Raw genomic sequence first — 15,367 nt, 5'->3', positions numbered from 1 at the left:
CAACACCTTTTCTGATAACTGAGCCTCGCTGCTCCTGTCCCTGACTGGATCTGAAAGGAGCCTTTACAAAAACTTTTGGAGGTAAAAGGGTCCTCTCAAGTACCCAACAAACACCAGAGTGCTGAGTAGGATCAAATGGAAACTTCATCCTATTTGTAGTTAAACTGCACCAGGCAAAACTTATTGTCTGCATTAATTCTGTCTCTGCTCCTGCTGCTCTCACACCCTCGAAGAACCTGAACTACACTCCTCAGTCAGGACAAATCTCCCAGGAAAACACCAAGGCCATGAGAGTGATACAGCTGAAAACGAAAAATTATTTTTTTCCCTTATTCCCTTATTAACACAAACTCCCTGTTTTCTACCAAACAGAGTTTTTTCTCTTTTAAAGCTGCTGTGAAGTAGTTTGGAAGTCACTGTGCAGTAACTGCCTCACAATTAGCTGAGCAGCCACAGATCCCTCAGTCATTTCCTCATTTTACACAGCTGGGAAATGCAGGAGACTCTGTGGATGCCATCATCCCACAAGGTGATTTCACTGGATTGCAGGCAGCCCCACACTGAGGATATTATTTGTGTACATGTTGCCATTGCTCTGTTTCTGCTGAACAAAGGGAATCAATTTGCCTCCACACAGAGCAAACCAGGTACTTCAGAGAGCTGACAGTGAGGAGCTGTGCTAAGTACAGGGTTTCAGCACCCAGCAGACACCCACAGAATAAATGTCAGAATATTTGGCAGGAATTTGGCAAAAAGTCGCAGAATCAAAGATATTTCAACAAAACACTTCAAATTTAATTTCAGACTTGGGAGGAAGCTTATCATAGAGTTAGAATACATGCTATTATACCATTTGATTTAGTAAAACCTGGGTACAGCACTGAATGCAATAAATACCTTATCACTCTTATTTTCTTTGTCTGCATCCTGATCTTTGCTGACTTTGATTCCCTTAGGCTGGGCAGGAGAAACCACCTGAAAACCAATGTACATTACCCACATTAGAGAGAGAATTACAGCTGCAAAACAAACATCCAAAATCAGCTCCTGACAGCAACAAAGTTCCCCAGTGCACTCTGCACTTTGCCCAGTGTAAAAGGGCACTGCAGTGCAGTCTAGAAATAATATTTTTTCACTGGATTACATTCTTACATCAAAAGTTTGGAGTTTCTGTGTGGACTTCAGGCAGGTAGAATTGTATGCCTGCTCTTACTAAGGCTTTGAAAAGTTTCTTGCCTTGGCCTCAAAGATGAGGAGATGCCTCAAATCTCTTGGAAATTAACTTGCTCCCAGGGAACTGTTTCAGGTCCCTCTGGTGACACATCTCACAAGGAGCTGCTGGTGTGAATCTGACTCATTTTAATTCCAGCTTAGCTCCTTTGGATAACAGAGTTTATTTCTAGATTATAAAATACGGACAAATTAAAATGCATAGGGCCAGACTCGTACTACACTGGTCTGAGAGTTGAATTAACACCTAGTCAACAGATTTGCATCTACTCCATGTAAATTAGACAAATGAGGTTTCCAATTAGGCCAGAGAAGTAATCAATCAATCAATTGGTCTGTAACTGACTGAAAGGATCCATCCTCGGACACAAAAATGGATAGAACTGGCTGAAAGGAGTTTAGCCAAGTTTAAAATAAGATGCATGTTATGCATTTATTAAGTTTTGGAATAAAAATTGAAATAAACTTACTTTTGGTACATTAGCCAAGCTCTGGACTACAAACACCACAGGATTTCCTGCATTCTTGATGGCATCTACTGCTTCCTTGTGGGTGGCATTTTGTAGGTCTACCCCAGAAACCTGACAAACAGTGTTTATTTTTATTAGGTACAGAGCCATTACAAGGCATCACACACACTTGCAGCAGATTAGTGTATCTGAGGAAGGCATCAGAAACAGTCAAGAGTAATTATTTGTAAAGTATGATTTGATGATGGTTTAAAGAAAAGTGTATTACTTGGTATTCATAATTAAAAGATGGCCATATGTTGCCCAAACCAATTCTTCTAGATAAAAACATAAGGAATGAGATTGTCAGGGTGTTACATAACATTAGATCTAACTCTTTCAGGCTGTACCTGTTTGTAAATTAAACCTGAACAGCACTATCAGCTTGGCACCCCAGATACTGAAGTATTAATTTGGAGAAAAATGAGTAAAAAAAAAATCAACCCGAGGTGAGAGGCAGGAATGACATTTTCCCCCGCAGCACCTGCCAGAATCAGGGATTTATCCCAAACAGTGGTTATCAGTTAACCACTCTAAATCCACACACACAAAATAACAGCCCATAATTCAGTATGAACACTCTGTGTCCTTGTATATATGAAATTTATGCTCACAGATATGCTGTAACTTATTCCTCATTTGTGCAGGAGGAGGACACTCCCATTTTTTTCAGTTCCCCCTCAGACACCAGGACACATCTTTTCTTAAATACAGAGGAGAAAGTTAAAAGAGCTCCATAGTCAGAGCTTAAAAAAAAGAAACACCACCAGAGCTTTCCTTTGGTTTTCAAAACAAAGTGTTGCCAATACCTCATGAAGTGGTGGCAGTATTTTGTTCCTCTCTCCACCCAAAGCCATTTGAGACAATTTTTATTTCTTAGACTAAAAAAGAAGGTTTATCTCCATTTACCTCAAGTATTTTATCTCCAGTTTTTAAAGCCCTTGTTCTTCCTGCTGGGCTGTCTTCCAGAACTTGTTTGATAAAGATCCCTTTAAGTTCTTCTCCATTCTTCAGGCGCTTTATGACAGTTTGTCCACCAACAATGCTGATTCCAAGAGACACCTCAGGGTCTCTGAAGATCTCAACACTGTAAAAAAAAATATGTGGTAGTTTCAAGAGCTTCAAACAGGTTTTTTTTTTTAAACGACAATGCAAAGCCTTAAATAAATGTAAGCTCCTGGTCTTTCAAGAAGATTTAACAGAGTAAAGGGATAAAGTAAGAAGCCTGAGAATGCTCTCAACAGAGTTGAGTTTTCACTCTGAGCAGATCTCACCCCACAATAAGAGCAAAATTCTGCTGCCAATCCCTGCCCACTGGGCAGAGGCTTTTATTTCAGAGAAAGTCAGATCTTCAAGTAAATACTCATCCCCTTTCAGCTTGAGCAAAGCGTCTGGGAATGGGAAGCCCTGCAAGTGGCACGTTGGACAAATAATGAAGTATTTCATACCACTTTCTGAACACTGACTTCAGTGCATATTCATCAGCTCAAGCAGGAACTTTCTGATCATATTTTGCTTGGGACCATAAAAACAATTCACCTAAAAATGTTAACAATACAACAAGGATGTGGCTGAAAAGGCTGGCGTGGCAATTTGGAATCCTGCCATGGGGGTTTAGCAGGGAACCCCTGGAAAGGGAGACAGCCCAGCACTGTGTGCATTGTTCATGCCTAATAGTTATTAAATGAGCAAGAACTTGCAGGTCATCCACAGCCTAAACCAGCCAAGCTCTCCCAAGTCAGCTGTATAAATAGAAGGCAGAATTCTGCTGAACATCTGTTAAAAATTCCCTGTCTTCAGGAAAGCCCAAGGTACACAGGTACCTTAAAGTTATTGGCAGAGGAGGAGAGGAAAAAAAAAACACCCAAGAAGAACTAATGTGGCTCACAGAAAAAAAAAAGAGATGAGGTAAATGGGAAGGAAAAATATGAACATACATCCGTGGTGGTCCCCAGTGGCTGAAGTTTGGAGTTTCTTCTCCTTCTCCTTCTTCTCTCTCGGGTAATTCACTAATTTGGGGCAGAGGGGAGGGGAGGAATAAAAAATAAAAGAGGCATCACCCATGCCAGGTCACAATTCCTCACATATTTTGTATCTGGCAGCGAGACAGCAACACCTTCTCACACTGCCCAGTTTAAAGCAAATGTACAGAGTCAACAGACCAGACAGGAATTTTTGTATTTAGGTTTAAATGTACTTAAGGAATGCTCCAGAAATAAACATGATGGGCAGACCAAATTTATAAGCTGCTCTGTGATACACAAATCTGCACTGCATTTACTCACTGGAAATGACTATTTAAGCAATTAACATTTACTTTCTGATAAATATGCTGTGATGCTTGGAGAGGGATATAAACATGCCAAAAGCAGTAAGCAGATCATGATCCAAGTGGGAGAACAGATCCTGTGTGTGTTCCATTAAACCCTACAGAATAATCCCCTCACCTTATTGTGGAGCTGCTTGCCCTCTGAGAGAGGATTTCAGATGAAATTAGGGGAGTACTGAGGATTGGAATCAACAGGCCCCAAAAGCTCCACCACCCACTGACCCCAAACTGGTGGGGAAAGACTGGGACAGATAAAGCAAATATCCACAGCAATGCCAGCTCAAGGTTCTTCAACACCATTGAAGTTTCCTGCAGAGGCCTGAGAGCCCTGGCTGAATTCTGCTCCTCCCAAAAGGAAGAACAAAGGGAAGGGAAAACCAGGAGGAGAGCTCCTGAAGGAGCCATGAGTAAAGGCTACATCCCTCTCCTCCAGGCCCCCTCACTGCAGTGCTGGCAGACCACTTGCACATTTCTGTCCCAATATTCAAGGGAGGAAACATGGGAAGTTTTCAGGTGTTAAACCAAACTCCATCTCCTGTGAAAGCTACAGAGCTCTGTGTCTGTCTGAGCATTCCACACAGCCTTGAATCATGATTCAGCTGAGTAAAGCAAGAGGACAGTCAGGATTATGAACTGAATCCTTTCAAAAGCTGAAGTCTTCCTCCATACCTGCCTGATGCTGCTCTAGGCTGAGCTAAGGTGGTTACTCTCCCAGATTCCCGGCTCTTGGGAAGAACATAATTCTCCTCTTTCAGGGCTTCCTTTCCAGCTGCTTCCGAATCAGCAGCAAGCTCAGGTCCTTTGGAGTCACTCTGAAGCTTTGGCCCTGAAGAAAAAAAGGGGGAAGATGTGAAAAAAGGGGGAAGATGTGAAAAAAGGGGGAAGATGTGAACTTTTGCTTCCTCCGTCCAGGCACCCACCAATTATTTCACCCCTGGAATCAAACCCTTTATCCCACCAGGTTCCCAATGCGTTCAAGGCCAGTCTGGACAGGGCTTGGAGCTCCTTCCTCCCAAGCAGGGAGTGCCACTCCAGGCAGGTTGATAAATTTATTTCTCTGATGAATCCACCAAATCCCAACCATCCATCTGTGGCCATCTGACAAGGAGAAATCTGAGCACAGATCCAAAACCCAGGATATGGGGCAATTTTCTACCACACAGATCACCTGCAAATTTCTGGTTGTGCTAAAGTCACCTCCAGAGCCTGTCACTTTATTTCTGTATTTATTTATCACTGGTCAGATTTGGAGGAGGAAGCAAGATTATAAAGCTGAAACCCATTTCATGCCAGAGCCTGCAGAACTCTTGATTTGAATATTTTCCCATTTGAAAGTATTTTTGTTTTGGTTAAAAAATTGAAATTTGTAAATACAAAATTATGAGATAAAGAGAAACCTTCTTACAAACCTAAATTCATCTCAGTTTTCACTTCTGCCTGGGTAGTTTCAGTATCAAATAGGTCTTTTTGGTAGCTGCTGGGAGCTGTGGTTCCAGAAATGTGTGACCTTAAAGCAGCATTCTCTTCACACTTCACAGAGGAGAAAAGAAGTAATTAAAGTTAGAAAGAAATGGTATTAACTTACACAGGGGTATTTGACAGGAACATTAATTTTTACAGCAAACATACACATTTCCTCAGCTACATTCATATTTATTCAGGTAACTATGAAATACTAACTGCTCATTTAAATACTAACTGCTCATTTATGCACTGCATTAAGAAGAGGCATGAGAAATGTTACATGCAATTGAAATATAAAGCAACTGTATCTTTCTCCTCACCTGTAATTCAGACAAAAATTTCTTTCCTTTTGCTCATTTGTTTTTTATAAGTAACAAACAAATAAATTTAATTTTGTGCACTGTGGTATAAAACTGTCAGTAGAAACTTCCTTTTATCTGTTTATACACATACTGCTTAAGGGGACAAGCCAAACAAAACCTGAAATTCTCTGTGGCTGTGATGTCAAATCCTTTTCCACTCCATTTTTTCTCATGTAAAAGCACACACGCCTCAGAAGCTGGTGCATGGGAGGCTGATAGTATCAGTTTTTTGTTTGGTGAGGGGATGAACAAAGAATCAGAAAGAAAAAATAATTCTCAGTACTTGAGAAAGATGTACAAATAAGAGTTTTGCAATTTACCTGAACCTGTCTCCTCCCACTCCTTAATCCACCACTATCCTTGCCACAATTCCTTCCACCATATCAGTTTTTACTCAAATACACAATCTGGCTGAATGAACTGATTTGGGTTTATAAAAATAAGGAAAAGAGGGAGTTCCTTTCACTGAACCCTCTGGACTCTCAAACCCATGATGTGACATTCTGCTATTACTGACATGCCCCATACCAGCACAGCTTCCAAAAAACAAAAACCCAAACCCACAAAAAAACCCCCAAACCCACAAGTTTTTGGGTAAAAAGACAAATTCAGGATGCCTGTAAATACACCAATACATGTATTTCACTCCAGCAGGTAAATATAATACAGGCAATAAGGTACCTAAAAAACCTTCCAAAATGTACAGAAGGATAGACTGGTGTCTGCTAGAGGTACACAAGTCAATAAATCAAATGTCTAAGTTTAATAAATGAAATTCTAGTAATTAAACTGAATTTAATAAATTAAATTCTAGTCATTAAAACCCCAGAGAGAGTCCTGAGGGTTCGGGTTTGGAGTCTGCCCTGAGGGACCTGTGCTCAGCACAGCATTCCTTACCATTTGATCTTTCCTGAATGGATATTCCAGGGACTCTTTGGCATTTAGGCTAACACTGGATCTTAAATCTTGTATTTCAGCATCCTCCAGTTGCTCTGCCCATCGTTCTGTGTCCAGGTTCCTGTCTGAAGCTGCCTCCTCTCCACCTGATGCATCATCCCCCTTCAGGAAGTCTGAATCCTCCTCATATTCCTCATCCACCAACATTTCCCGTTCCTCCTCCACGTCCTCTGCTCTGACTTTCAGAAACTCACACATCTCCCAGGACTCCTTCCCATACTCCTCATCCTTCTGAGAAAGCTGAAATGACCTTCCCAAGTCCAAATGGGGCTCATCAACGAGTTCTTCTTTGAAAGGCACCTCATCCCTGAAACCCTGCAAAGATCATTAAAGAAATACAGATTTTACACCATGTTTCCACCCCACTCTTTTAAAGCTGTGCTTTATTTTCTGCCCACTTTAAAAGTACATCCTGATTTAAAAAATCTTCTACCTTTTGCGTTTTCTAAAAGAAAATAGACTCTCTGACTTATGATTTTAACACTGAAAGTAGACAGTGCAATTTTTTTTTTTTTCAATATAAAGAAATTTAAGTTGCACAGCTTAGATGCTGCTGCAGCCATTTGGAAAAACCAATCTGGCCTGAAGTTAGGGAATGAAATTATTAATTAACACTGAAACAGCCATAGGAAAGAGTACATATAAATCTAGTTAAAGTATCTCTGTGCTTCAGACATATCTGCTGTTGCTTCATGAATGCATGAACATTTCTTGAAATGCTATCAGCTAAATAAACAGCCCAAGAGTTTGATTATGCAACAGTGTCAGCAACTTAAACACCCCACAAAAACCCCCAAATAAAAGCCATACTTGCTTGCCCCTACCTTGGATATTCCATCCAACTTTTAACCTGGGGCAGAGGGGAAATGGAAAAATGGAAGACCCACATACCCAAAACAAAAAAAAAAGATATAAATGACTGTTCATTACCTTCCAGCGCTCAAACCACAGAGCAACCAACCAAAAAAACCAACAAAACCGAGGGAAAAGGTATAAAAACCCACTCTGAAAGATCTCACTCAGCAGCTCCCTCTTTGGGATTTGTCAGGTGCTCCCCCAGCTTCCAACAACTCCTATTTCCCCAGATGGAATGGGGTGCTGATCACTGGCTCTCAGTGAGGCTGCACAGGCAGCTGGGATTTCATGCCCTGCACTTATCCCAGCATTTTGCCACACACTGAGAGCTTTCCCCTCTTTTCCTGCAGGCCACCAAATCCCTGTGGCCCACAGAACCCCCAAACCCAACTTCAACGCCCTGAGCCCCCAGACTCCAAAACCAATGGACAGACCCAGGGCTCCTTCCTCAAAATGTTTTTGTTTCTGCTTCCTGCCCCTTCCCAGGCTCCCCACGGCTCTGCACCACTTCTGACCTTCAGTGTCAGGATCCTGTTTTGTTACATTTGTACAAATACAGAAGGAAAGCCCCAGACACTGGCGAGATGTTTGTATAACTCAAGTGAGAGGCAGGAGAGAAAAGAGGAGAGAGGCAGGAGCATAAGGAAACAATGCAGCCAATAGCTGGCACGAGAGCAGAACACCAGCAACCCAGAAATTAGCCCATTTTATTAATTTAATTAGCATTAAATGTCCCTTTAAGCCATCTGATCTGTGTACCTCGATCTCACAAAACCCCCAGGCTGAAGAGATCCTGATTCTCTCCATGTTCACTTCATTCCCCTCGGCTCCTGCGGCGTCGTTCTCCCAACACTTCCCCAAGCCCAGGGCACATAAATCAGCTTTCTCTGCCCAGAACCACGCAGGGTTTGTGTCCCTGACCCAGCAGTTTGCTCTGCATCCTCCCTGACTGCTGCACTGCAGCACCAGACACCACTAACACCACAGGGAATGCTGCAAACACGACACCGAGGCAAATAAAATCCCCAAATTCCATCATTTTGGGGCTGAAATTCTGGTTGCCAGTGCCTCAGAGTGGGAGCCAGCAGAACACACCACTCCTGGCTACCTGTGTGAGCAGGTAAGATAATAAAAAATAATTTTGGCTACTACTAAAGCTGTCACACATGAGGTAAAACAAAATGCAAGTAAATTTTCCTGTGGGTGTTTTGTCCAAATTGATCGTTCCAGTTTCAGGACTTTAAGATAAAATATTTTCTTTAAAAATACTTAATGACATTGGTTTTATTTAGGAAGTAGAAAACCGGTCTAAGCTGGCAGAGGATAAATTCTCTGCAACCCTTCTCATGCCCCCAGAAAACAACAAATGCCATTTTACATTGTGAAAATCAGTAAATATCACTTATCATCATCCTGGCTAATTTCTTCACAGTGTACCCACATCTACCCTACAATACTTCTCCTTTTGGTGCTTCTAATCTACCATTTCAGCATTCAAACCAGTTTTGCATCCCGAGACAGGTACACATGTTCAGCTACAAGAAAATCTGGAATTTATTTTTCTTCCTGTGTTGCAGTTCTGCATGATCCTTTATGTGTTGTATTTTCTGGTGTAAAAAGAATACATTTACCAGCATGAATTTTGCAAAGCACTTGAGAACAGATGAAAGTTACAAGATATCCACACCTCTCTAGCTCTGCGCTGGTGAGAACTGCAATATTATTGCCTATTACCCTGGTATCTGAGTTTCTCACTATCTTTAATGCCACATCCTCCCACAATAAACAGAATTATTTCTCAGATAGTAAGGATGAGGAGAGTTGAGGCAAGAGCAAAGAAATCACTCCAGAGAACATTAGAAGGCTATGAAGAAGAAAGTATTTCAAGAGTGCCTTACACTCTGAACTACTTTTTTGTTTTGCTTCATGATAATTAAAAGCATTCTGCTTCCATACTTTACTTTCTCTGCAAAGCTGAGCCCACCACTTCTGATTATAATAACAACACAGCATTCCTATTTCATATCCAAGGTAACCCAAGGTATTTTAATGACATAATAAATTTGATAAGGCAGTCTGGGAGCTGCATTGGTGAGTGCTCCCAATGCACTTGGCACAGTTTGCTCTTAGAGGGAATCCAATACTTCCAGCCTTATCTGAAAAACATACTGCATTTTTTTACTTTAAAACATCATTTCCTGTCTGTATAAACTGGAGCTGAACCGAAAAAAGTAACCAAATACCTGTGGTGCTTCAAGTATTACTGAGAAATTTGTGTTATCTACTGGTTCTGGAGACCCAGGGCTGCTTTTGATGCTGCTGGTATCCACACCGTGCGTTTTCTCCTCCTCTCTGCTGTCTCCCTGAAAAAGGTAATCCAAACAATGAGTCGGGAAAATGACCAAAAAAAAAAAAAAATCCCACATCTTTTAATAAATTAACAGGGAGAAGGAGAACCAGCCACTGGAAAAGAATTATAAAAATAGAAAGTCAAAAATGGAGAAGTCAACAGCTTTTGTTCTTTGAACGCACTGGTTCAGATGCACTAAGACCTAAAGAGATGTGTAGGAAGGGAAGACAAATACAAGGATATGAACAACGAAATACCAATTTTTAGGAAAGGAAATAATATATTTAACAGCTTTCCTACACTCCTATTTCACAACTCCTCTACCACTTTGAATTACAAGCACTTTCTGATAACTGGGGCTTTAATTAATTTTGCCTGGGTGCCCTTGATGAACAATACTGCAGCATTCCCCAGTAAACTACTGTTCCAAAGCCTTGATTCCAGAAAAGGGAAATTCTGCCTGAATTTACAGTCTTGACTTCAAACAGAGCAGCTTTCTTTGATGTCAATGGAGCTCAAGCAAGCCCTCAGTAGTGTCTGAGAGAGAAATGGGCTCCAGCACACGTTTAACTGGGTTGCTGAAGTGCTGGCACCACATTACACCTGTGCACACGGGTCTGCCCAGGCACATCTCCCAGCTCCACGTGGCTGTTCTTGAAGGAGGAACTTGAGGATGCTGGTTTTGGACACTGAGCTGCCAGGACTTTTGGCCCTCTCAAGGCACAGCAGCTCGGCTGTTTCCCAAACGCACACGTGCCCTATGCCGAATTCTCCCCACAAACCCCATGGGATGAAATAAGAAAAAAAAAAAAATTAATTAAAATCAGTTCTTACCACTAAAGGCTTGCAGATCCCAAGGGAAACTGTCCCTGGGGGCACAGATTTCAGCACTTCCACTGCCTCTGCCAAGGTGGCACCATCCAGGTGTTTCTCGTTGACGAACACCAGGCGATCGCCCGGCAAAATCTGCCCCCCGCGCTCGGCCACGCCACCAGGCACCAGGGAGCTGATCACTATGGCTGTTCCTGCTGGATCCAAGGGGTCCTGGGGGGGAAATAACACAAAACACCCCCAGGTGAAGGCCTTGAAAGATGATGTTTGTTTGGGGCGTGTAAGGAGCACTCAAGCACGTTCATCCTCTGATGCTACGGGACTGAAGACGTTCAAAAAGCGCTGTCTGCCAACACTGCCAAGGTTTAGACTGTGCAAAAAGGAAGATATTCCATCACCTGCCTCATCCATTAATAAATGTTAAGATCTGAAAGGTGACTGATACCCTGCCTGTCCTCTCCTTACACACACAGGCACAGCCAGGCCAAGCTGCAAATAGAACAACAACACTGGCAGCCTTCCACCAGCCTCCATCCAGCCTGGGACGTGCTAATGTCACAGAAAATAACCACTCTGCACGTCACCCAAGGGCTTCAGAGCAGCAGAAATGATGACAAAAGGAACCACTGCAACGTCAGAAATTTAATTCAAAATCTGAAGCTCAAATGGAAGCCCCAAATATTGAAGAAATAGCAGCTGATGTGGGGTGTGTGACTGCAGCGTTTCTGCTCTGTCGACTCCACGTGACAACTCAGAAGTGACATTTTCTCCACCTTAACAGGGAACAGGAGACAGCAACAGAAGAGTAACTAAGATTATTACTGAAGGCAAGGAACACTGTAGTGGTGGATACAGAGAGTGTCAAGCACAAAATACTATACACATTTTAAACTGATGCAAAGATACCCACTTCACCTAATATTTTATCCTGTATTGGCCCTTGCTTTGTGTCCTGTACCATTTCTATCATGCTTTCACTCATTAAAAAATTATTCTCAATCCAATAAAATTACAAATTATTATATACTGGCAGAAAGACATACAAAAAAAAAACATATGGAGTTTTAATTGTTTTATATATTTTTTGTTTCCTCATTTGTTTTTTTAAGATTGCAATTATAGCCTTTCTCCCCCTTGCTAAGGGCTCATAAAGTTCATAAATGCTCCTTGCATGCACTGGGCCTCCAAATACACAATCATGGACTATTTTTCCCTCAGGACCTGCATCTTATTCAGGGCATGGGAGGGATAAAAAAAGGGCAAAATTCAAATCACAAAGACCACCATGAATTCAGCACCTCAGTGTTAATTTGAAAACAGGAATGCTTTTTAAGCTCTTTATTTTTATATGACTATACACTGCTTTCCAAGAACACATGTTTTTTAAGGTATGTGCAAACATATGAGGCAATGCCTGTAATATCTGTAAAAGGCTGGAATTAGAGAAGTGAAATTAGAGTTCAGCAGGAAGAGCCACGCAGGGGCTGGATTCGAGTAAATAAAGATCAGCAACAATTCTCTCCTGTTCTGCTGCTCGATCCTGCCCTTTTACAATTTTACAATTTTGCAATTTATCCGCAGTGCACACAAGATGTTTCCTCCCGAGTGTCACGTCCTGGCAGCCAAGCCCAGCAGGCTCCCTGTGCTCACCTCCTGTGCCAAGGTGCTCGAGCTGCCTGAGCTGTCTGTGCCCAAACCTGCTGCACCTGGTGCTCAGGGAGGATTCCCTGGGCTTCCAACAGCATCCCCTCAGGAGATTTCCAGGAACAAACCAAAGCCCAGCAAGTTCCGAAGAGGAATCCAAAGGGATTCCAAAATGTGAAGGAAAAAAAGAGCTTTGAGTGTTGGACGCAGAAAACTGAAGTTACTGCTGCCCTTTGTTCTTGGCAGCAAACCTCAACCACCCTGGAACCAGCACAGACTTGTAAATTGGTTTTAATCTGGGGGTTTGCTCCACTGCAAATTAGAAATGACCTTCTGGACATCTCTGCAGACCCAGGATCCAGAGAGCCCCTTCCCAGCAAGCAAGGCACTGTTCACATTAGGGAGGCTTTGCTGCAGAACTAAACCAGCAAGTTTTCCTACCATGGGCTCGTCTTGCCATGGCCAGGGAGGTTTAGGCTGGTTCCCTGAATGGGTGAATGCTCTCTCAGCAAAACAACACCTCTGCTGACACAACAACTTTTATAATATGACTTTTGCTGGCTTAGCTCTATTGGTAAAAAGTGAACGAAACAAACCCAGCACTCATCCCCACCCATGCAGAAAAGCTGACAAAATTCTGTGAGTGAAGGACTGGCCCAGTAATGTCAGTGCTGGCTGAGGATGGGGCAGAACCAGGTTCAAACCTCTGATCTAAATCAGTTTTTTTCTGGGTTCTGGATCAGAACCACTTAAGCAGGACATGGGACTCTCACCATCAGCTGCTTCTGGGCAGGGTCAGTGGCCTAACTACTCATCTCTGATGAGAAGCAGTCCTGTTTCAACTCACCACTGAAACAAAAACAGTTTTGCTCAATAAATCATCATGTTTTGGTAGGAGACAATTTAGCTGAAAGAAGTGTTCCAAAAGGAAGAGAGACCCTGCAAAGCAGCAGCTCGAGGCAGAGAAGTTTTGAGGACAATGTGGTTAATTTTCCCTGCTTCACAACACACACCAGCACAAGCCTGGAATTGCTCCATGAGGAGCAGCAGGAATCTTCAAAAAAGGGGGCCCACGTTAAAAACTGTTGTGCAGGCAAGTAGGAAACAATTCCACTGCTGATTTCAAGCAGAGGGAGCTGTTGCACAGGGAGAGAGGAGCGGGATGAGCTGCACAGGGAGAGCTCAGCGGCAGCACCAGCAGTGTCAGAACCTCAGGGCTCACCAGTGCCTGAATCACGATGGGATTGCCACGAGGAATGCAACAAAAGCTGCACAAGAAGGCACAGACCCACTGAACTGCAAGGTGTAATCACGTATATCCATATTCTCTCTGTAATTTAATATTCTACCACAACTGTGGATTGAACTGTGCTTTCCTTATCTACACCAAAGGAACACTGGGATTTTTTTTTGAAACCTTGCCTTATGGTTTACCCTTGATCCCAAGCACACCCTAAAGAAGCACCTGCTAAAACAAGACAGCAAACACCAAATTCACATTTTTTAAATGGTGAGTGCAACTGGGCCGTGAGGGCTGTTGTCTTGTTTTTGAAAGAAAGCAGTGCTTGCAGCAGGATGAAAAACAGATCCTCTCCTTCTATACTGAGTGCAAAAGGTACAGTTTGTATATAGTTAGTACAGTTAAAAGGCAAGTTCACCCCCACGGTGGGATTTCAGGGCTGCCTCCATGTTAACAGAGCAGCCAGAACCATTCCAAGTTACCCAAGAGCACCAGTGTGACTGCACACCTACCCTGAGGCTCTACACTCACTTTACTTGGCTCAAAGTGATTTTTAGTCACCAGCAGGCAGGAGCAAATTTCAGCCTCCACTTTAAAGTGAAGGCTCGTTTACTGGGATGGAGTTTGCAACTCTCCCCCCAAACCCAGAAGTGATACAATTTCAGTATTTCAAGAAATGATCACATGGCTTTGTACCAGAGCACAAGGGGAGTGCGATGGACAATCCCATGCGAACTGGCCATGTTAAAATGAGCACAAATCACACAAACATTAAGACTGGAAAAGACCTCCAAGGTTGTCATGAACGAGCCTTGGCACATTTAAAGAGGAACTTTTACCTTTCCTGAAGGATTCCTGTACACCAATGAATAATGACTCATATGAGCAACGAGGAAAAGAATCAGACTGCAAGGCAGTGAGGAGACAAAGCCCCTGAAGCCAAAAAGCTCATTTTTAAGAGAAGAATCACATTCTGGAACGTTTGCCACTTGTGTAAACGCTGAGAGCTGCCCCCTGCCATGTAGCAGCAGCAGCCCAGGACAGTGGCCCCCAGGTAACCCTTGGAGAACTCCTGTGCTGCAGCTGCTGTCCTCCCCTCTGTGCCACAGCCAGCCAAGGATTCTAGGAACTTGTTTAAAATAGCCACAGTTTATTCATACTTAGCACACCATATATTTAACTACGTTGAACCATAGGTTTTCCCTTCTCTCCCCCACCCCACTCCTCATCAAAACCCACAAATGTTTCCCGGAGTCCAGGTGTCAAATGTTTCTCCTTATTTTCAGTGCCCCGTTTGTTCTGGACTCATTTAGCAGTGGAGAGTCAGGCAGGGGCCACTGCTGTTGCTGCCCCTGGGATGCCTGGGTTTGGGGCACTATGAAATCTCTTAAAAACCTGAGCTCTGCTAAAATGTTAAAGAGTCCCAGGAGTTCAGAGGGTCCTGTGTGCAACCCTGGAGCTGCAGCTTTATTGTGGCTTTGATTACCAAAATGGGCACCACACACCCACACTCAGAATGCCTTGGGAAGCAAACCTGAGACAGAACCAGCGCTGCTGACCTCTGCCCATCCTGCTGGGACAGGAAAAGTGATAAAG

At 42.9% G+C, this 15,367-nt stretch overlaps 1 protein-coding gene across 1 annotated transcript in view; it reads right to left on the bottom strand.

Annotated features, from left to right (window-relative positions):
* The window catches only part of PATJ (PATJ crumbs cell polarity complex component), a 144,993-nt gene that overhangs the window by 85,563 nt on the left and 44,063 nt on the right, over window positions 1-15,367 (bottom strand). The window contains exons 17-25 of the mRNA XM_071435599.1: window positions 10,891-11,100; window positions 9,950-10,069; window positions 6,792-7,166; window positions 5,478-5,598; window positions 4,738-4,894; window positions 3,677-3,748; window positions 2,649-2,826; window positions 1,701-1,811; window positions 898-975 (exon numbers count right to left, since the gene is read on the bottom strand). Of these exons, the coding sequence (XP_071291700.1) occupies window positions 898-975; window positions 1,701-1,811; window positions 2,649-2,826; window positions 3,677-3,748; window positions 4,738-4,894; window positions 5,478-5,598; window positions 6,792-7,166; window positions 9,950-10,069; window positions 10,891-11,100 (1,422 nt within the window). The remainder of the gene's footprint in view (window positions 1-897; window positions 976-1,700; window positions 1,812-2,648; window positions 2,827-3,676; window positions 3,749-4,737; window positions 4,895-5,477; window positions 5,599-6,791; window positions 7,167-9,949; window positions 10,070-10,890; window positions 11,101-15,367) is intronic.

The sequence above is a fragment of the Agelaius tricolor genome, unplaced genomic scaffold (assembly GCF_023055355.1).
Source record: "Agelaius tricolor isolate 1412-34295 unplaced genomic scaffold, bAgeTri1.0.p SCAF_11, whole genome shotgun sequence".
Taxonomy (NCBI): domain Eukaryota; kingdom Metazoa; phylum Chordata; class Aves; order Passeriformes; family Icteridae; genus Agelaius; species Agelaius tricolor.
This window is presented reverse-complemented; position numbering and strand designations above follow the sequence as displayed.